This window comes from Carassius carassius, chromosome 25 (assembly GCF_963082965.1).
Source record: "Carassius carassius chromosome 25, fCarCar2.1, whole genome shotgun sequence".
NCBI lineage: Eukaryota > Metazoa > Chordata > Actinopteri > Cypriniformes > Cyprinidae > Carassius > Carassius carassius.
The window spans coordinates 5,746,616-5,771,915 of record NC_081779.1 but is presented as its reverse complement, the minus strand read 5'-3'; the positions used below and the strand labels follow the sequence as shown (position 1 = coordinate 5,771,915).

At 39.6% G+C, this 25,300-nt stretch overlaps 1 protein-coding gene across 1 annotated transcript in view; it reads left to right on the top strand.

Annotated features, from left to right (window-relative positions):
• The window catches only part of fam135b (family with sequence similarity 135 member B), a 65,446-nt gene that overhangs the window by 15,834 nt on the left and 24,312 nt on the right, over positions 1 to 25,300 (top strand). The window contains exons 2-4 of the mRNA XM_059509114.1: positions 4,660 to 4,751; positions 9,943 to 10,022; positions 22,639 to 22,778. Of these exons, the coding sequence (XP_059365097.1) occupies positions 4,672 to 4,751; positions 9,943 to 10,022; positions 22,639 to 22,778 (300 nt within the window). The 5' untranslated portion in view covers positions 4,660 to 4,671. The remainder of the gene's footprint in view (positions 1 to 4,659; positions 4,752 to 9,942; positions 10,023 to 22,638; positions 22,779 to 25,300) is intronic.

Genomic DNA, 25,300 nt, shown 5'->3' with positions numbered 1-25,300 from the left:
TCTAAATGATTCAGAGAAGGCTTGGGAGAAAATGCTGTGGTCAGATGAGACCAACATTTAGCTCTTTGGCATTAACTCGACTCGCTGTGTTTGGAGGAAGAGAAATGCTGACTGTGACCACAAGAACACCATCCCTACAGTCAAGCACAGAGGTGGAAACGTTATGCTTTAGGGCTGTTTTTCTGCTAAGGGTACAGGACGACTTCACCGCACTGAGGGCAAAATTAACGGGGCCATGTACTGTAAAATCTTGGAAGAGAACCTCTTTCCCTCAGCCAGAACACTGAAGATGGGTCATGGATGGGTCTTCCAGCATGACACTGACCCCAAACATACTGCTAAGGTAACAAAGGAGTGGCTCAAGAAGAAGCACCTTAAAGTCCTGCAGTGGCTTAACCAGTTTCCAGAACTCAATCCTACAGAAAATCTGTGGAGGGAGCTGAAACATCCAAGTAGCCAAACGACAGCCAAGAAACCTTTAAGGATTTAGACAGGTTCTGAAAAGAGGAGTGGACCAAAATTCCTCCTGACCTGTGCAAACCTGGTGACCAACTACAAAAAAGGTCTTATCTCTGTGCTTAACAACAAGGGTGGGTGTGTGTGTGTGTGTGGGGGGGGGGGGGGGTAGGCTATACGTTAAAATAAACCTACTATAAAAATAAAAAAAATATAAGTATTTATATAATTATAAATATAAGTAGCTTAATTATTATTAAGAGTGTCCCAATTTTGTTCAAGTAAAGTGCCATTAATATTTGCTATGTTCAATTACAAACACACAGGCTCAAATAGACATATGCACGCGCACACACCCAAACACACACACAGACAGACGGACACAACCTGACAGGCCCATAAGGCTCTTCACTCTTGCCAGAATGAAATCATACATCACTCACAGCAAGCCCATGGTCTGTAGAATTGATTAAGCACACTAGTCAAGCTAGTGTCTTCAGTCAGCAATAGATTTATGACTGCAAACAAACACACACTTACACAAAAATATTGAATATAGCTGGAAGTGAACTCTTTGAAATGAGGGTTACAATTCCATCATTTTGGCAAATCTCTGAGAAATTTGAGTAATTCAGTCCCACTGCATTCAGTGCAGTGAACATTTAACAGTCCAAACACACAGAGAGATTCATTTCACAGACTTCTTTCTGCTGTGTGTGTTTATTTCCATTAAAGAGGTAGTGAACTCAGTTAAACCAATATAGTTTCATCATGTTATACCATTCCGTTATCTAAATATAATTACACGAGTAAATCTTACATATATGGATCTTGTATAGCATCAGTCAATCGAGCAGATTAGTCAGGTTCTTAGTTTCTTTCACAAACTATATTTGATTACGTTTATTTGGCTTATGTTTTTACTTTAATTCATTTTGTTCTATATTCGTTCTAATCTGTTTATTAATTTATCAAATACATTTACCCAAAGCAACTTAATATTATTCTGTTATATTCTATATGTATTATTTAGCAGAAGCATTTACACAAATAACATAGTATTATATATTTATTTATTAAGCAGATGAATTTACACACAGCAACTTTATATTATTCTATTATGTTCTATTTTATTCTATATTTATTTACTCATAACATCATGCAATTTACTTTGGGTTATCCCTTTTAGGCGTTTGATTTTACCGGAAACTAAGGGGACAATTTAGCAAATGCATTTACACAAATTATCTTTTTAGAATTCCATTGTTATATTTTATTTATATTTAATCATTTATGAAACGCATTTACCTAAAGCTATTTTTTTTATTATATTTTATTCTATGTTTATTTAGTATATGCATTTACTTATAGCAACTATACATTATTGAATTGTTTTGTTTCATTCTATATTTATTGACTAGATGTATTTACCTAAACAAATATGATATTTATTAATTTAGCAGATGCATTTACTCAAATCAACTTTATATTATTCTGTTATATTCTATTTTATTCTATATTAATTTATTTACTACATGCATTTATCTAAAGCAATTTCATGTTATTTTACTATATTCTATATTTATCCAACAGATCATTTTACACAAAGCAACTTTATATAATTCTGTTATGTTCTATTTTATTCTATATTCATTTATTTACTACATGTATTTACCTTTTCTAATGTAATTTTAAGTTAGCTGATGCATTTATCCAAATAATTTTTTTATATTTAATTTTATTCAATATGTATTTCGTATGTGTGTATACATATTGCAACTTCATATTGTTCTATTGTTTTGTTTAATTTTATATTTATTTATTTACTAGATGCATTTACTTAAAGCTGCTTCATGTTATTCTACTATATTCTATATGTATTCATTAAGCAGGTGAATTTACCTAAAGCAGGTTTCCTCCAATGCACTGCAGAGTTTATCCCCAACCCTGATCAAACTCACCTACCTGTGATTTTCTTACGATCCTGAAGATATTGATTAACATGCTCAGGTGTGTTTGATTAGGATCAGAGCTAAACTCTGCAGGAAAGTGGATCTCGTGGGCCAGATTTGAGGATCCCTGACCTAAAGCAACTTTATTCTATTCTATTCTTAGGTACAAATGTCTGCATGAGTACTGCGTGTTTCAAATTATGCATTGGTACCCACAATGTCCTCTGCTTCTGCTCCAACAGCTGCAGAGGTCAGTGCTCTCTGGCCCGTCTCGAATGGGCTCTCTGGATTTTGAATAGGGCAGTGAAGCCAACACGATGGAACATTGTGTCAGTTAACGCAAGGGCAGCATTTCAAAGGAAACATATTTTTCATTTCTTAGCATCAGCTGCCAGAGGAAGGTGACTGCGGCTCCAGAGCTGTTAACCTTTAGCCGGCATACCGAGCACTTAACCACTGAAAATAGCCATCTAATTCTACGCCACACTCGTTCAGTTCCCGCCTCTTTATTATTTCCTTTTCCCACTCCATCTGAACGCCATTCCCATCAATATTTCATCAACATTTTTGTGCTCCCCATCACATCTGACGGTGGATTTCCTGTAGTTTTCCTTACTACGGCTCATGCGGTTTTGAACCATTTTAATCAACTCTGTTTATTAATAGGAAGCTGTCACATGGCGATGCACTTACTGCTACATGAGAGGATGCAAAAACAGGGATTTGTGTTATGATTGAGCTCTTGGAATTCTTCTGTAAATACTGTAAAAAAAAAAGAGTGTTAGGTACATTTATCTGATGTATTTATTATTATTATTATTTATTTGTTTACCTTACTACAGTACAGAAGAACTACAAGAAGTAAACAGTGTTTGAAACTTTCCCTGCTTGTCTAAACATCTAGCTGACATCTGCCTCAGCCAATAGTGTTAGAGTTTTCAGGATAGCAGTTTTATTTTATTCTGGTCATTATTTTTATCAGTTGTGATGCTAGTGGCTCCAAAACAAATCACTTCAGCTTTTTTGAAGTTTTTAATAAATATTTTTTTAGTAAGCTCTAATCTAGATTTTTTTTTTCTTTAAGAAATTGTAACAATTGAAAATATAGATGACAGTTCAGTTCTTGTAACATGGCAATTATTCTGATATGATCTTTTTCCATTATCAGGAAAATCAGATAGATACAAATAAGGCGAAAAAATAAAGCCAATGTTTCTATTATATAAACCCCTAGGAGTTTTTGCACTGCAACATTATTTTCAGGATAATTAAGCAAATTTTACCCCTCATTTCTCATTAAAATAATGAGTCGGATATTGCCTTTCTCAGCATTTTTAAAGATGATTGTCATTGCTGTAATATACTCATTTATTTATTAAAGAAGAAATATTGTTTTCCTATTTTTTCAATTAAAATTTGTTTTGAACGAAAGAAAGGAAGCATAATAAATGCTGACATAATGCATACAGTAATATATATATATATATATATATATATATATATATATATATACATGTATATACACACACACACACAATAACTGGACATTGATCTTGGATGAAGGCCTGTCTGTTTTTTACTGCAATAAAGACAATTTGAAAGAGAATGAGTAATAAAGATAATGAAGGACAAACAATCAAAGAAAGAGGCAAAAAGACAGTTAAAATGTGAATGCTAATAATCAATTCTGAGTATTGCTCTCTAAAACACTGATTCTGGAAAAGAAAATATGCTCCTAAATTCCAGCCATTCCTCTCACGTCACAGACACTGGACTCACATCACAACCTGTTGTGTGAGAAGAAGCCATTAGATTTGATTACTGCCACACACTCACACAGGTTCAGCCTCAGCTGCGGCATCTCTTAGATGGATGGTGTCATAAATATGATTTGGGATCACATCCAGAAATGCCACTGCTGTCATCCGTCTTGGAGCCGCGCGTTATACATTGGTTTGCCACAGAGCAGCACATCGGGATCTCAGAACAAATATTCTCTGGGATGAGTCACAGCCTGAGTAATTAGAGATAGCGTCTCCGAGTCACATGTGTTCATCCGGCTCTTGAGTCACTGGATTGTGTTCATTGATGTTACCACGGTAAACACACTCCCTCACAATTGGCAAACGGCTCGGCTGACAATGGAACCGCAACACAGAGAGTCCTGAAAGAGAAATGCATTCTGAGTTAGATAAGACAATGCAAGCCTTGATGTGTTCAGCTGCAAATGAACATTCCTCTGTCTCTCTAGGTGATGGAATAGATGATGTCGGAAGTACAGGGCACTGTAGAGTTCTCGCTGGAGCTGCACAAGTTTCACAATGTGGATCTCTTCCAGAGAGGGTAAGACTGTATTCTTCTGTACGTCTAATGAAGGCTCTGTTACGTGTCTGTTCTCTAAACAGCCAGATCAGGAAGGGCACATGGTAACAGGATCACGTATAAAAACCAAGAGCCACTTAGAATCAGTTTAATTGTCACATTCCAGGCAAAGCTGACAATATTAACTTTTTAGTAGATATATGGATGACATAAGTATTCTTTGTTAAAAAACGCAGTAAGAGCAGTAATATTGTAAAAAAAATATTATTACTATCAAAATAAATATTTTCTATTTGAATATATTTTAAAATGTAATTTATTCCTTCGATCAAAGCTGAATTTTCAGTATAATTACTCCAGTTTCACATGATGAAATCATATAAATATGCCGATTTGCTTCTCAAAGAAAAATTTCTTATTATTATCAATGTTGAAAACAGCTGTGGTTCTTAATATTTACTGTTATATATATATTTTTCAGGATCATCTGATGATTACAGTCCTACAAAAGAACAGCTTTTGTAACATTATACATGTCTATACTGCCACTTATTATCAATTTAATGTATAATTAAAGTATTAATGTAATGCAATGCAATACGTTTACAGGAAAAGAAAACGCTGCTTTTTGTGCAATTTCATACTTTTTAAAGGTGAAGCGTATGATTTCTGAGCCATTAGTGGTAACACACAAAATTAGAAATCTGTCTGAGCAGTCTGATTGGCTCATACATATTCACCCAACCAATGGTGTGAATTTGGGGTGGGGCTATCTGTTTGACCAATAGCAGACAATAATTTTATTTGAAAACAATATATTTGGTACCTCAAGTTGTGCAATAAAATTACACACTTTTCTAAATGTGGATCTTACACCAATTTTAGGATGTTTAATATATATATATATATATATATATATATAAAGACTTCTATAACTGGCATTATTCCCATACATACATGCACAAATACAAACTATTTCTTGAAGAGAGAATATTTAATTCTAATAAAATAAAGACATTTACATATTTGTTTAATGCCAATTATTTTGAAAACAACCACCATACTAATGTCAATGCAACCATTGTACACATTTATCTGCACAGAAAACAGAAAAAACAAAAAGTTGTCTGGGCTGCAAATGTCTAAAGTCGTGTTGTGTGCATTGTAGACAGCCTCTCTGACTCTAAAAGGAGCATTGCTTGTTTCGGTGCATCTCTTACTTGTGCCGATTGGATGTTTTCATTTACATCTCCCTGCTAAGACCATGAGATGTCACATGAAGGTGTTTGTTTCAGTGGAATGGTAGAATAATGACTGAGTTTTGTTGTTTTTGTACATTATGTTCCTGTCATTGGTTAAAGTCAAATCAATCACAGTCAGCAGGTGAAGTCTACAGGGAATTCAATGACTTTTCAGGTCACTGATTTTTAACTAAGCAGCATACAGGGATCTGACTAGGAAGTCATTTGAGATTCAGGGACAAAACTGTGCTTCCATGACCTTTATGATTCTGCTGCCATTCTGTTTGGTGCTAGTCCAGTGTTTGAGATTCAATAACATTGGCTTGTTATGTGCACGCCACCATTCAAAAGTTTGGGGCTAATCACTTTTAATGAATACAATGCATTTTAGCTTAATAAAAGCTTGTTAAAATAAAAAATAAAAAATCATATGTAAGTATATATTACTAAATATAAAACACATTAAAAATATATACATTAAATATATATTAATAGTTAGTGTACTTTTTAGCGTTACTACTTTTTAGTGTACAAAAAGGTGATTAAAAAGAGTAAATCACACGATTTTACTTGGATTCTTTTCATTATACTTCATCTAAAATGTAACCATCTTAAGGTTAATTGAAAAACAACCTTCAACCACCAATTTAAAGACAACATGAAAACATGTTTTATCCTATCTACCGAATTTAATAAATGCTCCTCTTTTTATTGTAAAAAATGTTGGACATTTGATGGAGGCGAATAAAAAATGCTATTAGTCATAATTCATGTTAATTGTGGGTGTTAACTGTGTACATTAGCATTTAAGCATAGTTTATAAAAAAAAAACATTAAAACTGAATGAAAATTTAACTACTAATTCAACTTAATAATTTTATAACACAAAAGGATGGCAGCGGAAAGTTCTTGTTGTCTTGAAGAACTGGGTAGTGCTAATGCAAAACTTGCAAGTTCAATAAAGTTTCTGAAAAAAAAAAAAAACTAGAAACACTATAGAGACTCCCAAGGCACATCTACAGTAGACCCCTGTCTGTCAGTAGATCTAATGCAGTATTAGCTCTCTATCCTCCACTGTTTTCCTGACAGCTGTGTGAAGAAGGGGTTGCGATGGAGGTCAGACATAATGTTGAGCTCAACCCATCTGCTCTGAGATTAAAGCAAGGCCATTGGCTGAAACATCAGCTTTGCAGAGATTTGTCTGGCCCTTCCCCCCTCCATAAAGCAGAAAACTCTTGTTTGAAATAATCCCCACAAGACACACACTACACTCTAATAAACTGTTTGTTTTTAACAGCCCCTGTAGTTCCTGCTTTAAAGAGAAGCTAACAATAGAACAGAGCCGACTGAACAGATAGATCTTTAGCCTATATATGTCTGATGGAGCCAAACAGCATGTGTTATACTGTAATGAGCCCTGAGCATCTGTTTGGGAATGAAGGACTCGCTGGGCAATGGTTTACTGGTGTGTGTGGTATTGGTTTAAAGAATGTGTGTGGATTTGATGAAACAGAAAAGAACAAATTCAATGCAGATTTCTTATATTCAACAAATCACTGACATATGACATCTAACATAAGCACAAATGTATACTAGCTGAAAATGCTAATTTAACGACCATGAAAAAGTCTTTTCAAAAAGGTTCTCCATTAAACTGAACTTACACCGAAATTTTCAAGCTTTTAAAAGGACACAAAAGCATCATAAAGGTATCATTAAAGTAGTCCAAAAATATATATATATGGGGAAGTCAAGGCCTAGTGGTTAGAGTTTGACTCCTAACCCTTAGTTTGTGGGTTCGAGTCTTGGGCCAGCAATACCATGACTGAGGTGCCTTTACCAAACCCCCAACTGCTCCTCAGGTGCTGCAGCATAAATGGCGGACTGCTCCGTGTGTGTGTTCACTGCTGTGTGTGTGCACTTTGGATGGGTTACATGCAGAGCACAAATTCTGAGTATGGGTCACCATATTTGGCTGTATATCATGTCACTTTCATATACTATATTCCAAGTTTTCTTAAAGGGACAGTTCACCCAAAAAAAAATGTAAATTATGTCTCCATTGACTTACACAGTATGGAAAAAAAGAGGAGAGAAAAAAAGGAACAATGGAAGTAAATGGGGACAATCAACTACAGTATTTGGCTATGCATATTGCTTCAATATCTTTGTTTTCTTTTTCTGTTCAGAGAAATTCATACAAGGCTGTGATTTAATAAGTTGAGTGATTTTTTGAAGTCATGTTCAGTGCTCTGTACATTTGTGAAGAACAAAACAAAATGTTTCTCAAGGCCCAAAAAATATCCTTAGACTCCAGAGGGTTAATTAGTGCTAAATAAATTTACTAAATTTATTTTAACTGTGTTCGGAATCCATTTGCATTGACTTTGTTAGATTAACTAAAACTAACAAATGTATGCATTTCTGAGTAAAGAGAAATACATGAAAATAAGCAAGATATATATATAATTATATATATTTTTTTTTTTATTATTATTATTGTTTCCACTGCACTGACATTAACACAGTTATGTTCACTGAATGAATTATCTAACACTACAGTCATCATCCAACCATCTTACAACCTAACCACAAGCTCTACTCTCCAGCACTATGATTACTACAAAAACTTAAACAACAGCAAAACATGTTTTTTTTTATTCAGCAGCGATCTCATGTATTTCAGAAGTTTGTAGCTTGTTTAATGCTGTATACTTGTTTAACATGTGCTACAGACATTTTAGCAGGTGCGATATCATTTGAAGCTTCTGCTACAGCATATGCTACACACATTTTAACATGCAGTGTAAACAGTCTACCACATTACATCGCATATCATGCAGATGATTTGTTTTAGCATCCAATCAAATGGTCTGTAGACGTTTCGGCATGAATTGCAGTCTTGTTTAGTACATGTCATAGATGCGGTGAAGCTTGTGGATGTTGTAAATATGTTTTGATGTGTACTGTAGACATATTTAGAATGTACTGTCAACATACTGTGTAGATGTTCTTGCCAAGCTCAGGATGACCCGACTTAGTTCAGGATCTCCAGGGAGCTGCAGTATGATCTGTGAAGTGCTTCAACATTTAACATGCATCTGCAATCACTTCACTGGCAAAGGTGACCTTTGTACAATCCCCCTGATGGAGTATGGGCTGTCTGAACATGCTGACGAAGCTTTCACATTTCATTCACCATCATTATTTATGATTTAATAGAGATTCACTGCATTAAATTTTACACTGACTAGATCAACGGCAGTTTGTTTTGATCTTGGTCAGTGTAAGTGCTATAGGAACATGCATTATATCCATTATTTATTGCCATTTTGTCCTGAAAGGATTAATAATTCAGGCACATTTGAAGAGGACTTCGCCACTACGGCAGGGAAGAAAATGCCAGTCTTTTATTTTGTAACACAGGTTTGGTTGTTTACATGAGTTCAAATGACCAGATTTCAGAAACATTGATGGCATAAATGTATATGAAACTGAACAAATGTGTTCCATCTGTAATGTGTTCGGAGTTAATGATATAAATTAACATTTTTAAGTGAACTATTGCTTTACACAAGAAACAGTTAAGCCAAAAATGGATGGTTTTAAAGAAGCCAGTTAAAAGGACTTTAATTGTTATACATTCCACAATTTCTAAATTTCTTAATATGTCCAGCAACTTTTTATCATGTGTTTAGTCTACTCAAAAATGTCCTGAAGCTGGTTGCCTTGAGTTTAGGAGTTTCTCATTGCAACTGGACCATTTTAAAACCACCAAACCACCTAGAATTATTATTATTATTATTTTATTTTCTCAGACCCAGTGTTATTTGTGCTGTTGATCGATTGTTTAACTGCTATTTTGTATGATGATTATTATTATTACAACTGATTTGCAATCCAGTGCCATTTCCATTTTGTAATCCGTGAATGTAATCTATATTAATTGAAAACTTCTCTGTCGATTGCAGCTTCTATCAGGTGAGGGCAGGGCTGCGTGTGTCCTCTCGGGTTCCCCACAGAATAACTGCCACAACACCTGGATACACAGGTGAGAACCTCTCCATATATCCACGTGTGCAGCATTAATATGTCAAACAACAACACATCTAGTCAGTTAGCAATGTCAGCTTGTGTGTCTAGATTCTTTTATTTTATTAGATTAAATATTTTTAATGGTGGTGGTTTAGATTCATGATGCATTATCTGAGAGAGGTTTTTAAACTCTACTTTGAGGAGCTGCATATCTAAATTCATTCCTAATTTAAACTAATTCAGCTTCTTAAACAACAATATTTGAAACAATTACTGTCAAACATTAAATCGCTTGCTGTAAGCAATGTTTCTGTTATTACGCACAATGCATTTGTTTGTGAGTACTTGTTTTGCTGGATGCAAAGTGATATATGATACAGAATAAACCACTTAGATAGAGATAAGTCTTTCTGAAACAAAAACACAGCCTTTAGAGTACACAAAGAGAGAGAGAGAGAGAGAGAGAGAGAGAGAGAGAGAGAGAGAGAGACAGAGATAGAATTTACTATCTTCATTCAAGGCTCTTTTTTCAAGTCGGACAAATAATCAGTTATGAACTAAAATATTCTGACACTTGCTTTCAAAGTCAAATACAGATCAATGACCCCTTGATTACAAACATAGCCACTCTATGTAATTTACCCCTTTAATTGTGTCTTGTTCTGTGTCTAACTTGCATTCTTCACATTCTCAGCAGCACACATTCTGTGCTCAAAACATATTTTATGCTTATTTTTATGGAAACCTGAAGTCAATCAGCGATACGGATGTTGTGTCAGGTGAAAATATAGTCTGTTTTTACAACACTGACGGCTTCTTCAGTGTCAAACACAGGTTACCTGCACATACACACACAATTATCAGTGTACACACTGCTGTTATAACACCATGCTCAAAAGATCCAAAATAAGTATTTTTGAAAGACACACACTCTAAACAAAAAAAAAAATCATAAAACATCTACTTCAACACTAAATTTTCTTTGTGATATCTTACCAAACATAATTTTGAAAATAAATCCTTCTATTCACCCTTGGGACTACTGTTTACTTCCCAATTTGCATTCAGTTAGTGTGCTGCATGCTTCTGAAAGTGACACTGAAAGTTTATTCAGTGAGGCCCCAGATACTCATCTGAATTGTGTGATTCCAAATCAAATACTGCTGTCTGACTGACATCTCTTCACCATAATGAGCTTCTGGGCAGACTTTCATCCTCTGTTTACGTGAGACGTAACCCTAGTTCCTCAAGGGAACGAGACGCTGTGTCGAACAACACTTTGGGGAACGCGCTTAGCGTGAGCGACTATGAATATCGTGTGTAATCAGTCCAATGGAAGAGCGTGACGTCACAGGCAGGGTGACGTAAGCGAACAGGAAGCTATGAAAGCATGTGCCGCGCAGCTGGCGTCAGCTTTGAGTACCAGCAAGCACCGGCAGGGGTGCCGGGGGTATGGCTCCGAGACGCGGCGTCTCGTTCCCTTGAGGAACTAGGGTTACATACGTAACCTAGAGAGGTTCCTCTTCATGAACTCGAGCTGAGTCAAACAACGCTTTGGTGAACGAGTACCAACGCAGCCAGACTACCAAACCCCTGCCTAGTGTGTATCCGAAAAGCACAGCTTAGGACAGGAGGACAGAAGCGCCTGGAGTGACTGGCATGTCTAGGCCATAGAATTTAACAAACCTAGAAGGCGTGGACCACCCATTGCAGATGTCCAGCATGGATACACCTGCTAGGAAGGCCTTGGAGGCCGCCATACCCCGAGTAGAGTGAGCCTTGGCTCCCGAAAGCGGGGGATGACCAGAGGACTCATAGGTGGCGTTGATAGCCTCGACTATCCAACAAATAATAGTCTGCTTAGAAGCAGGAGAACCCCTCTTGGGGGGACCGTAGCATACAAGCAATTGGTCAGTTTTTCTCCACAGGGCAGCTCTGTGGACGTATGTGTCCAGCGCTCGAACTGGACACATACAATTTAGCTTTGCTTGGTCGGGCTCCCAAAAGGGAGGAGGACAGAAGGCCTGCAGCACTACAGGTCGTGGTGTAACAGAGGGAACCTTAGGAACATGTCCCGCTCGAGGGTATATGAACGCTTTGGTCATGCCAGGTGCAAACTCAAGATAAGTGGGGGCCACAGAGAGGGCCTGAAGATCTCCTTCTCTCCGCAGAGAGGTGATAGCCAACAGAAAGGAGGTTTTAAGTGTAAGATGTCTGTCTGAAACATCGTTAATGGGTTCAAATGGGGGTTTGCACATTGCCATCTAACACCACAACCAAGTCCCATGGGGGAATACGGGACCGTACTGGAGGTCTCAGCCTCAGCGCACCGCGGAGGAAACGTGTAACTAGGGGGTGTCTTCCCAAAGACTGGCCATCGAGAAGGGCGTGGTAGGCCACAATGGCCGCCACGTAAACCTTCAGCGTGGAGTGGGTCAACCCTGCAGAGAGCCTGGCCTGTAGGAACTCCAGAACTGTACCGACTGGGCAGTTTGCTGGGTCTAGCTGGTGGTCTCTACACCATAAGTTGAAGACTTTCCACATCAGGGCATACAGTTTCCTCATTGAGGGAGCTCTGGATTGGAGGAGGGTCTCAACAACCTCAGTTGAGAGACCAGCTGCTAACAGTTGTGCCCCCTCAGGGGTCACACCCACAGCTTCCACAATTCCGGGTGAGGGTGAATTATCGTGCCCTGCGCCTGTGAGAGTAGGTCTGTCCTGATCGGTATCTCCCATGGAGAGCCATCGAGGAGCGAGACCAGGTCTGCGAACCATACTCGGCCCGGCCAGAACGGGACTACTAATAACAGACAGACCCCGTCCCGGCGTACTCTCGCCAGAACTCCCGGGAGCAGAGCAATGGGGGGAAAGGCATACAGAAGAAGCCTCGGCCAGGTCTGTACCATAGCGTCCAGTCCCAGAGGAGCTGGATGAACTAGAGAGAACCAAAGGGGACATTGTGATGTCTCTTGAGTCTGAAGCCTCCATTCCCCGGGCCTCGGCCCCTGCCTCGACAGTATGTCTGCTCCCACATTTAGTTTCCCAGGAATATATACTGCTCTTAATGAGAGGAGTTTGTTCTGGGACCACACCAGGATCTGGTGCGCCAGCTTGTACAAAGGGCGCGAACGCAGACCTCCCTGGTGGTTGATGTAAGAGACCACCAATGCACCAACACATGGTGACCCCTTAGGTCTGGGAGGAAGTGCTTCAGTGCACGATAAACTACTAGCATGTCTAGACAATTGATATGCCATGTTAGATGGCGACAGCTCCGCAGACCACCGGCAGGGTGGCCACTCATGACTGCACCCCAGCCGGTGAGAGATGCACCCGCCGCTAGTATTACATGACGACAAGGAGCTCCCAGCACCGGGCCCTGATTCAAGAACCAAGGTTTCTTCCTCATGTCTAAGGCACGGAGGCAGTGCCGCGTGACCTTGATAGTGCGAAGTAGATTGTCCCTCGGGGAAAATCCCTTGGTCTTGAGCCACCACTGTAGGGGTCTCATGTACAGCAGGCCAAGAGGTATCACGTTGGACGCAGCTGCCATCAGACCCAACCATCTCTAAAATTGTTTGACAGTAAGTGACTGGCCTTCTCTGACTCTCTCGACTGAGATGAGGATCGACTCAGGGGGACAATCGTGCCTGCATCGCGGTCGAAATCCCATACTACGCCTAGATAGGTGGTTCTCTGAACCGGAGAAAGTACACTCTTCTTGGCATTCAGTCTCAAACCCAGCTCCCCCATATATGCGAGAACGACATCTCAATGCCGAGCCGCAACCTGCTCTGACTGAGCTAAAATCAACCAATCGTCGATATAGTTGAGAATGCGGATGCCCTGCATGCGCAGGGGGACCAGAGCCGCGTCTACACATTTTGTGAACGTGCGGGGTGAGAGTGCAAGGCCGAAGGGAAGTACTCGATATTGGTAAACTTCGCCCCCGAAAGAGAACCTCAGAAACTTCCGGTGTTGTGGAAGGATGGATATGTGGAAGTATGCATCTTTGAGATCTATTGTGACAAACTAGTCCTCGGACCTGATCTGAGCTACAACATGCTTGATTGTGAGCATTTTGAACTTCAATCTCATAACTGAACGATTTAAGACCCTCAAGTCTATAATCGGACGCAACCCTCCCATCGTTCTTTGGAACTATGAAATACCGGCTGTAAAATCCGGACTCCCTGTCTTGAGGAAGGATCACCTCGATGGCCTTCTTCTCTAATAGGGTTTTCACTTCCTATTCCATAACCAGACCCTGCCTGTGGCCGACTATCGTCAGGATGACCCCGTTGAATATTGGCGGCACAGAGCTGAACTGAATACGGTAGCCTTTTTCTACTGTGTGCAGGACCCATTGAGATACATTTGACAGTAGTTTCCACGCTGCTAAATAATCTACTAAGGGAATCAGTCTCTCGAGACTGACTTCTGGTGTAAGAGGCCCCAGCAGGGGCGGCGAGCGTCTCAGCCCCGCTACGCGCACGGGCGGAAGATACTGAGACTGATGCTTGCTGGGGACCGCTGCGCCCTGGAACACTGGCAGGGTTGGCAGATCGGCCCCCAAAGGGTTCTGAGGCGAGACGGGCACTGTGTACTGCGGTGTGTACCGCTCTACCCCAGCAGAGGCTGCCCTCTGAAACCCTGGGCTTTTGGCGTCAGGGTTTCTTGGCAGAGGACTTCTTAGCTTCTATGACTGCCCTAAGATCTTGTTTAGGCTTAGAAGACCTCGGCCGAGAGCGTCGCGTCTCTGTTTCTGGGCCTCGCGATGCGAGGAGCTAGGGTGCGGCTGGGGCATCTCCCGCCCAGATGCCCCGAGAGAGCAACAAGGGAGGAACTTATGGAATGCCGTCGCTTGTTTGCGGGCCTCCTGAAACCTGTCAACGACAGAATTGACTACGTCGCTGAACAGGCCAGTCGGCTGAATCGGGGAGTCCATGAGGCAGACCCTGTCCCGCGCTTTCATATCGGAGAGGGTCAACCATAAGTGCCTCTCTGCAGCCACCATAGCTGCCATGGACCGCCCAATCGCTCGGGCGGTCTCCTTGGTGGCGCGGAGGGAGAGATCAGCGGTCCTTCTTAGTTCTGATATATCATGGGACTTCTCCTCTCCCTCATCTAGCTCTTTAAGCAGGTTGGCTTGGTACGCCTGTAACACCGCCATGGTGTGCAGACACGCACCAGCCTGACCTGCAGCCGCATACCCTTTGCCCACCAAAGCCGATGTTGTTCTGAGTGGCTTTGAGGGCAATGCCGGGGCCTTCAGAGACGGTGCCGCGCCGGGGGACAGATAGCTTGCGCGCGTCTGTTCCACCCGGGGCATCGCTCTATAGCCGTGCTCTCCCATCCCCACTACATTGCCATAGTAGTCAGACGAGGGGATGTAGAGGCGGGTTGAAAATAGGCGTTTCCACGACCTGGCGATCTCATCATGCAGGTCGAAAAGAATGGAAGGCCCCGGCTGGGAGGTGGCTGACTCGCGCGCAGGAAGCGTTCATCGAGCTTGCTTCGCTGCGGTTCGGTCGTTTTTTCGGCGGGCCACTCAATGCTTAATTTGGCCACCGCGCGAGTAACCACCTCCAAGTGCTCCTCATATTGCGGCGAATGGGGTGGCGAATCCCTGTCTAAACGACTCCACATCGACCTCCTCGGAGGAAGTGTGGCGGAGCGTCGATCCCTCTCCCTGGGTGGAAGGAACCGCAGAGCGTGCTTCCAACTCCAGGGATTGGGCGCCGGATCTGGCGGAAGTGGAAGGAGATAGGGACTTGCCCGTCTCCATTCCCCCCACCAAATCCACTTGCGAACCCCACGAGTGCAGGTACCGCGGGGAACGCTGGCGAAGTCCCCCTCTTCGAAGAGGGCCCTCCGGGAACGAAGCAGCCGCACCGACATACGCTCACAGTGCGGACAGTCGGCCCCCTCGAGAGCCGACTCAGCGTGCTTCGCTCCCAGGCAAACCACGCATAAGCTGTGTGTATCCCCACCCATTATATATCGCGGGCAGGGAGGAACACACAACCTATAACGTGATTTGGAATCGCCATCAGAATGCTTGGATTTCGCCTTGCTCTTCGTTATGACTTGGAGCTCTAACTGGACAGACAACAGTAAATAAGACTCACAAGACAAACAAGTGACATTCACACACAGAGCGCTTGCTGAAAGACACGAAGCTGACGCCAGCTGTGCGGCACGTGCTTTTATAGCTTCTTGGTCGCTTACGTCACCCCGCCTGTGACGTAATGCTCTTCCATTGGACTGATTACATACGATATTCAGAGTCGCTCACACTAAGCGCGTTCCCCAAAGCGTTGTTCGACGCAGCTCGAGTTCCTGAAGAAGAACTTTTTTTTCTTTTTTTTTTTGCTTATTTTTTTTTTTTTTAGGCTTGCTTGTAATTCTGGTATTTCTAAATAAAAAGACACATTATAAATACTGCCATTCAACAGTTTGGGGTTGGTAAGATTTTAAATTCTGTTTTAATGCTCACCAAAGTTGCATTTATTTGATCAACAATACAGTAAAAACTGTAATATTGTATACAAATTCACTTTTTAGACCTCCACTGACTTAAAATCTTGTCCCCCCAATCACTGCCATTATAAAGCATTGAAAAGCCATGACAATTTTTATTATAACTCTGATTGTATTCATCAGAAAGAAGAATGTCATACATCTAGGATGGCTTTAGGGTGATTAAATCATGGGGTAACTTAAATTTTTGGGTGAACTAACCCTTTTGTTTAATTAATCAAAAATCTTACTGACCCAAAACAAAATAAAACCATGGTGTAAGTGATAACAGCTTTCTGTCATGTCCCTTTTAAATATTTCTGTTCATTCAGTTGCTCATTTTGCTCAGGACACAACTCTGTATAATGACATGGGTATGACACAGGTATTACAAGGAAAGGGTGACTTATGACGACATAACCCATGTCCCCATTTTTCAAAACGGTTATAAATCATACAGATGTATTTTTTTGAGAAAGTAAAATGCACAAAGTTTCCTGTGAGGGTTAGGGTTAGGGGTAGGGTTGGTGAAGGGCGATAGAATATACAGTTTGTACAGTATAAAAACCATTACGCCTATGGGATGTCCCCACTTTTCACAAAAACAAATGTGTGTGAGTATGTGTGTGTGTGTGTGTGTGTGTGTGTGTGTGTGTGTCACACACGAGTGTGTATTTGGCAGCAGAAAGCCCATGGCCTCTGTCTGACATTGAGTCTTGGTGCTGCTTGTTAGACTAAACGCCAGCAGCGGTTTCAATCAAACTCACACACTCATTGGCATCAGTGGCCATTTTGGATCTGTCAGCCATTCTGGCTCTTATGAGATTTCATTTTCAGTTTCAAAATGTCATCCAGACAACTGGCTGCCTGACTAAACTGACGTGCTTCAGCATCTTTGTGCTCTCCACTAACGCAAATGGTTAAAATAATACAACAATGCAACCAAAATCTATGTGGTGTTGTGTCTTACAAATTCTTCCTCATCCTGACCTGTTTAGGACACTTCCCACTTTGTATTATAACCAGAGAGCTCAACGTTCTGCTAATGAAAAATGCATGCGAATAGAAAAATCACCCATAAACCGAAAACATCTTCATCAGTTTGACAACACATGCGCTGTAAATTCTCACAACACAATCAAAGACAGAAATGCGCTGTAAATACTCATAACAAACATATACCAAAACGCGATGTAAAGACAGAAAAGCGCTGCAAATTCTCACAACTCAAACAAATACAGAAATGCGCTGCAAAATTCCACAACAAAAATACAGAAACGAGCTGCAAAGAAAGAAACATGCTGAAAATTCTCACAACACAAACAAATACAGAAACACACAGCAAAAAAAGAAACACACTGCAAATACTCACAACAAACAAAGAAACGTGGCTCCCTTATTACATGTATAGTCTACATGTATTCATTAGAAGATGCATTTATAGAACAATTATACTTATGAGAAATGTTGCATCAGTATATACATTAGAACAATACAGCCAGAAAAATAAGCTTCAGAGTGTGTGTGTATATACAGTATATAGTAGGTCTAGTAGGTCTATTAAAAATAAATAAATAAACACTACTGTCTCATAGTATAAATATATATTTGTTTAAATTAATTTGTATTTAAAGTACTACATTATGTTTAAAACATACTTTAATATGAAATTTAAAGGGTCAATTAGCTAGATTTCTTAACTTTTCATGACTGTATTCTTTCTGGGTTGAAAATTTTAATTGTTGTTCTACAGCTGCTTCTTTGCTGTTAAACCTTAAAACTTTCACATACCGTTTCAAAATATATTGATATAATTTTGCAAATGTAAATGCCCAGATTTTTTTTTATTCAAAGTTTTTCCAAAATATCAAATATATACAATATACAAATTTTGTCTAAAAGTGTGATTTTTTTCTTTTTTTACATTGTTATTATCTCTTTCTTTCTTTTCTTTTTTTTTAACAAATGGCTTCGTAAGACATGTTTATGGGTGAAAATAAACAATGCATCATGAATATCTGTAGGTCTACTTTCTCATGCACTATATCCTATATCAAGTCTTCTGAAGTAATATGATAACTTTGTGTGAGGAACAGACTGATGTTTAAGTCATTGAGTGTGGGCCGTTAACTGGAGTGAGATAGCTTGAGAAATCAGTCTGATTTGTGACTGAATCATTAGACTACTTTTGTGAACTGCATCAAATTATACATCAATAAGATCAAACTCCAAAGAACGATCAACAATCCTGAACACAAATCAGATGTTGCAGCTTCTCTCAAAAATGTGCAAAGGAACGTCTAAAGTCTTTAAAAAGTCTTATATGTCAGTTTGTTCTTCACACAAATATATAATGATTAGGTCATACAGACTACTTTTGCAATCATTTTTATTGTGTAATTTCATTATCTTGCAGCTAGAAAGATTTTAAAAATCATCTTAAGTTTTGAGTGAATTCTCTCTTTAAAAGGTATAGATTATCCATTATGCCGCATTAGAGTGCAGGGCTGTACATTTCCATACTTCTGTCAGATGGCTAGAAATAGTCTCTCTAACATTTTCATTAGAAACACACTGACCTGATCCATCATCTTTTTTCTGGGTTTCTGACTCTTCCTCACACACACATACACACTCCCCAGGACTCCTCTGGCAAGATCAGACTCTATACTGTATGACTCTCTCTTTGTGTCTCTGGGGCATGGGCACACTGCAGAACTGTTTTTGGTGACACGCAGAGAGGAAGAAAGTCATAGAAAGAGAGGTACAGACAAAGGCAAACAGAGAGAGATGGACGCAGTGGGGTCTGACCCTCACCGTTCCACTCAGCACCTCTCTGACACACGCCATCATCTTCTCCGCTGAAGAGAAACCCCGCTGAGATGCTGTCATTCGTCACAGATGAGATCTCTGTGTCTCTCTGGCTGGATGTGGAGCCAGTGGCCAACGTTTGATGCTTACGGCCTTAATGATGGTTGTTTTAGTGTCAGGTTAGTGAAAAACTAGACCCGGCGTCAGTCTGAATGTCTGGAATCCATGGCAGCATTCATTGGCCAAGGCCCGCCTATGAGGCCGTTTGACCGACAAGTCAAACAGCCAATCACAGTTCGTTTCATTCGGCGTCATGTTTTAGGGCATGGAAATCATGCCACAATTACAGAGCAGTGTGTGAAACTCTCAGATGTATTATAAAGATTATAAAGATTCTATGCCATGAAATTAGATATTTCACATACTTGAGAATCCAGCGTTTAGTTGATCTTGATAAGCGCTCGTCGTCGCAGTCGACCCAGAAATCCTGTATAATTCAACCAATCCGATGACGACTTCGACACTCTTGAAGTGTTTCCACTTTTGTGTGCAGTATTCATCAGACATTCAGCCAACAGTCCGTGGGTGTGAGGTCTGAGACTACTGAAAAATGGGATGAGTAATTCTGGATTTGATGGACATTTCATGATTTTCTCTCCTTAGAGAAGCTTTCATTGCTCACATGTGGCTCTTTTTGTATGGATTTCTTACATGCGGCTCCTTAAACTTTTCTCAGATGTTTCTGCTGAAAATTGAACTGGAGGAATGGGAAGAGTTTGTAACCCATTGAAATAGGTTACAAATAATCTGTGGTCATGTTATATTGAACAGTTTGCAAACTTCAAGGTTAAAAATGTAATGTAATGTAAAATGTAAAAAAAAAAACAAATAAAAAAATAATGTTGTGGTTGTATTTTGGATGTAAACATATTGTTTATATATCCATATACACAGGCTAATAATAGCTGGCTAATATGTTTTTCTGACTACATCATTATATACAGTATTTACTATATGCCCATACTATTAGTTTAAAAATTAAATAAAATGTTTTACAAATGTTGCAGTCTGGTCTAATTTTCACAGTAAAAAATGCTACATTAAATGTTTGAGGCTACTTAAGAAATCTAAATTTTATATTTGTAAATGTGGTTTCTAAAGTATTTTTGAAACATTGCACTACAACCTTATTTAACAAAATTATTACATTACAAATATTGTACTGTTCTTTTGTGTGTGAGTGTGGTTTCTAGAACATTTTTAAAAGATTGCACTGCGACATTACTTTAAGCAAAAAAAAAAAAAAAAACTACAATAAAATAAAAAAATAAATGACATTTATTCATGAAATTTTCTTTATGCACTTTCTAAAATATAAAAAAAAATGTTACACCATAAAACAACTAACAAAAATTCTAAAAAGAAAGTTTCAAGTGTATTTATTTATGTGTTCCTGTAGCTCAATTGGTAGAGCCCTGCGCTATCAAGCGCAAGGTTGGGGGTTCGATTCCCCGGGAACACATGATATGTAAAAATTGGTAGCTTGAATGCACTGTAAGTTGCTTTGGATAAAAGCGTCTGTTAAATTTAATTTAATTTATTTGTATAGCGCTTTTTACAATACAAATCGTTACAAAGCAACTTTACAGAAAACTATGTTTCCACAATATTTAGTAGTAGCTTATAAGTGGTGACTGTCAGTTTGTGCACGTATGACAGGATTTTTAGAAAAATTAATACAAGACGTAGTCAGCCAGAAGATGAACATTATTAATATTATTAATAATTAATAATTATTAAATGATGCAGTCACACTTGTAGCAATATTTGTTAGTTTCTTTTGTTGATTCAGGGTTAGCATCATCTGGGGTCCTCTGAGGGTCAGCATCATCTCTTCTCAGGTGTTCTGAGCATAGCTGCTGATCCAACAAAGTAAGATTAATTAGTTTACCCAAGCTAAAGAATAAGAATGCACATTTGATCAGATGCAACTACACTCACAATTTGAGAGATACATTATTCGAATGCTTGGCGAAAAAGATGCGTTTTAATCTTGATTTTAACAGAGAGAGCTCTACCTCCTTTAGTGGACTTTGCTATCCTAGGAACTACCAAAAGTCCAGCGTTTTGTGACCTTAGGGAGCGTGATGGATTGTAACATGGTATAAGGCTAGTTAGGTACACAGGAGCTAAACCATTTAGGGCCTTATAGGAAAGTAATGATAATTGGTAACTGATACGGAACTTAATAGGTAGCCAGTGCAGAGACTGTAAAATTGGGGTAATATGATCATATTTTCTTGACCTGGTAAGGACTCTAGAAAGTCCTTGTTTATTGAAGAAGAAGGACAACCACCTAGAAGTGCATTACAATAGTCCAGTCTAGAGGTCATAAATGCATGAACAGAAACAGAAAAAGAAACAAAAAAAGAGAGAGAATTGTTTTTGTGTGGTTAATAAAATATTTGTAAAATGCTGCACTACAACGTTATGTAACTAAATACAATAAAATAATATTAAATGACTAAATACTGTGTTTGGAGCTGTGTCTAAAATATTTTAAAACATTGCACTACAACATTACTTAACTAAATAAAATAAAATAAAATAAATAAAATAATAAAAAAAGTATACAGTTTTTTTTTTTGGAATGGATTTCTAAAACTTTTTAAAAATTGCGCTATGACATAACTAAATAAAATAAAATACCACATTGTACTGTTTTGTGTGTGTGTGTGTGTGTGTGTGTGTGTGTGTGATTTAAAACATTCCACTGCAATATAACTAAATAAACTAAATCACAAATGTTGTACTGTTTTTTTGGAGTAGTTTCTAGAATATTTTTATAACTGTGCACTGTGAAATTACAAAACAGAACAGAAATGTAATGTTGTATAAATGTTTTATGCTTGGGCAACCCAATGTCTTCACTTGATCTCCATCTAGGAGCTAGGACACTATCTAGGAGCTGCAACTCAGATATGCAGTATAATAATAGTATCTTTAGGCCCTGCTCTCTGACAGCATAAGTATTTTCATTTAATGTTTACTCTCTCTCCAATTCTAAAAGCCTCAAACACACAAAATCACAATCCTGCCAAACACTGTAAGAAAATAAGGTCTGTAAACATCAGACTGAATATGAATGGAACATCTACATTTCTCTTTCTGCAGGGAAGCGTCACCGAATGTGCTTTGATGTTCACGCAGTGGAGAATCTCTCTCTTGAGATGCTTTGATATGAACAGCAGAGAAATAATCTACCTTTTCTTTCTCTCCGTCTGTCTTGCTCTGGGTAGGCGAGTGCAGTTTCAGCAGTGCAGGGGTTCATGATGGTAGTGTCTTCAGCCGGATCTTTCAGATCTTGTACAGGAATGAGGAGGTGACCCTGGAGGACCGTATGAACTTCAGAGTGCACCTGCTGCTGGACGGGGAGAGGGTGAGTGTCCCGCTGCTCTGACAACATAAGAGAGGAAGAGCCAGGATGGCAGCTGCAAGGTTATAGGTTCAAATCCACCAGAAAGAATGAGTACATGTTGGAATAATTTGAACTTTTATACCAAAGGTACATGCAGAGGTAAATCACATATATTATAGTGTTGAAACTTGACTACATTAAGGTTCAAAAGTCTATTATGCTCACAAAGGCAGCATTTATTTGATGAAATATACAGTAATGTTATCAAACATTTTTACAATTTAAAATAACTCTTTTCTAGATGAAGAATTGTCATTTATTCCTGTGATGCAAAGCTGAATGTTCAGCATCATTACTCCAGTCTTCAGTGTCACATGTTCCTTCAGAAATCATTCGAATATGCTGATTTGCTTTTGTACATTTCTGATTATTATCAATGTTGGAAACAATTGTTGCTTATCATTTTGGTGGAAATGGCAATATTATTATTATTATTATTTTAGGATTCCTATTATCAATGTTGAAAGCAGTTGTGGTACTTCAAATTTTTATGGAAACTGTGATACATTTACTTATTTTTTTTTCAGGATTCTTTGGTGAATAGAAAGATATTTTATTTGAAACAGAAATGTTTTGTTACACAGTAAAAGTCTTTACTCTCCCTTTTGACCGATTTACTGCATCCTTGTGGAATAAGGTATTACATTTGTTTAAATATAAATACGAACGGTCTACGGTATGTTATGTTGGCAATGTACTAACTTTTTCCACATAAGAAAAATGAATATGTGTTCATGTAAATCGTTACCAAATGTAAATTTCGAATGCCATCTGTCAAATTGCCATTTGCATTTTTCTTATCTACAGTATTAACAGAATTGACAATCCAATATCAGTATGACCAAATCCAAGATGGCGCCGCCGAGTCCAGTCGCCGTCCAGGTCGCTCCGCTTAGATTGTGTTTTTATTTACTTTTTTACCTACTTTTGCTTTCTCTTTTTACACACATAACCTCTGCACTGATCATTTACGACAAAGAAACACTTTTGGACATTGGACACCGCTTCACCGACCTGTTTCAGGACACTTTATCCTCCAACCCATCGTGGCCATCTTAGATTCTCCGGAACGCTGAGATGAATAATGGCCACCTGAATAACCACCTGAGGCGACGGATCACGAAACACTGCGGGAAACGCGCTGGGATTCGCAACAGACTGAGGAAAAGAGCTCACAGTCCTCCTCTACCAAGCATTCTGCTAGCCAATGTCCAGTCTCTGGAGAATAAGATGGACGATCTTAGAGCCAGGATAAGTTTCCAAAGGGACATTAGGGACTGCAACATCCTTTGTTTGTTGGAAACATGGCTCACGCCCTCGGTCCCAGACGCTGCTGTAACGCCGTCTGAAAACTTCTCTATTTTACGGATGGACAGGACAGCCGAGGCTGGCAAATCCAAAGGTGGAGGAGTGTGTTTCATGATTAACAAGAAATGGTGTGACCCCAGGAATATCTCCACTCTGTCTTGCTCCTGCTCGCCTCATCTGGAACATTTATCCATCATCTGCCACCCATTCTATCTGCCCCGGGAGTTTTCATCGATCATCGTTACTCCTGTTTACATCCCACCACAAGCAAACACCGGTTTGGCTTTGTCTTAGCTTCACGACGCGCTCAGCAGCAACATCAACAAACATCCTGACGCTGCTATTATCATCGCTGTGGACTTTAACAAAGCCAACCTCAGGCAAGTTATGCCTAATTTTTATCAACATGTATCCTGTCCAACCAGTGGACTGAATACACTGGATCATTGCTACACATTGCTACACTTTAAGAATGCCTACAAAGCTCGCTCATTACCGGCTTTCGGCAAATTGGACCATGCCACCATTTTCCTCACACTGGAATATAAACAAAGTCTCGTTCAAGATCCCCCGGTACAGAGGGTGGTGACGCGATGGTCCGCCCACTCAGAAGCCATGCTACAGGCGGCTCTTGATGACGTAGACTGGGACATGTTTTGGACAAGTTCATCTGACGTCAGCGAGTTCACGGATGTAGCATTTAGCTTTGTAAACACGCTAGCTGAACAAGCTATGGATACAATAACTATAAGGACCTTCTCTAATCAGGAACCGTGGGTGGACAAAACAATCCGTGCAGCAGTAAACAAACGTGCTGCTGCTTACAACGCTGGTCTTCTGTCGGGAAACATGAGCGAGTACAAAGCATCGTGCTATGCTCTCCGACGCACAGTAAGAGTCGCCAAACACAGATACAAGGAACGCATAGAGTCACATTTCCAGCTAAATGACTCCCGACGCATGTGGCAAGGACTAAGGACCATCTGTGCCTTTGGAAACAAATCCCCTGCAGAGGTGAGAGCAGATCCATCGCTGGTCGACGAGCTAAACACTTTCTACGGCCGCTTTGAAAGCAATCTAAGCAGTGCGAGTCTGCCGATCAGCACGTAAGGAAGCAGCAGCCAGAGCAGCGATCATCATGTGATCACCGTGTCGGAGGACGAGGTTCGGAGTGC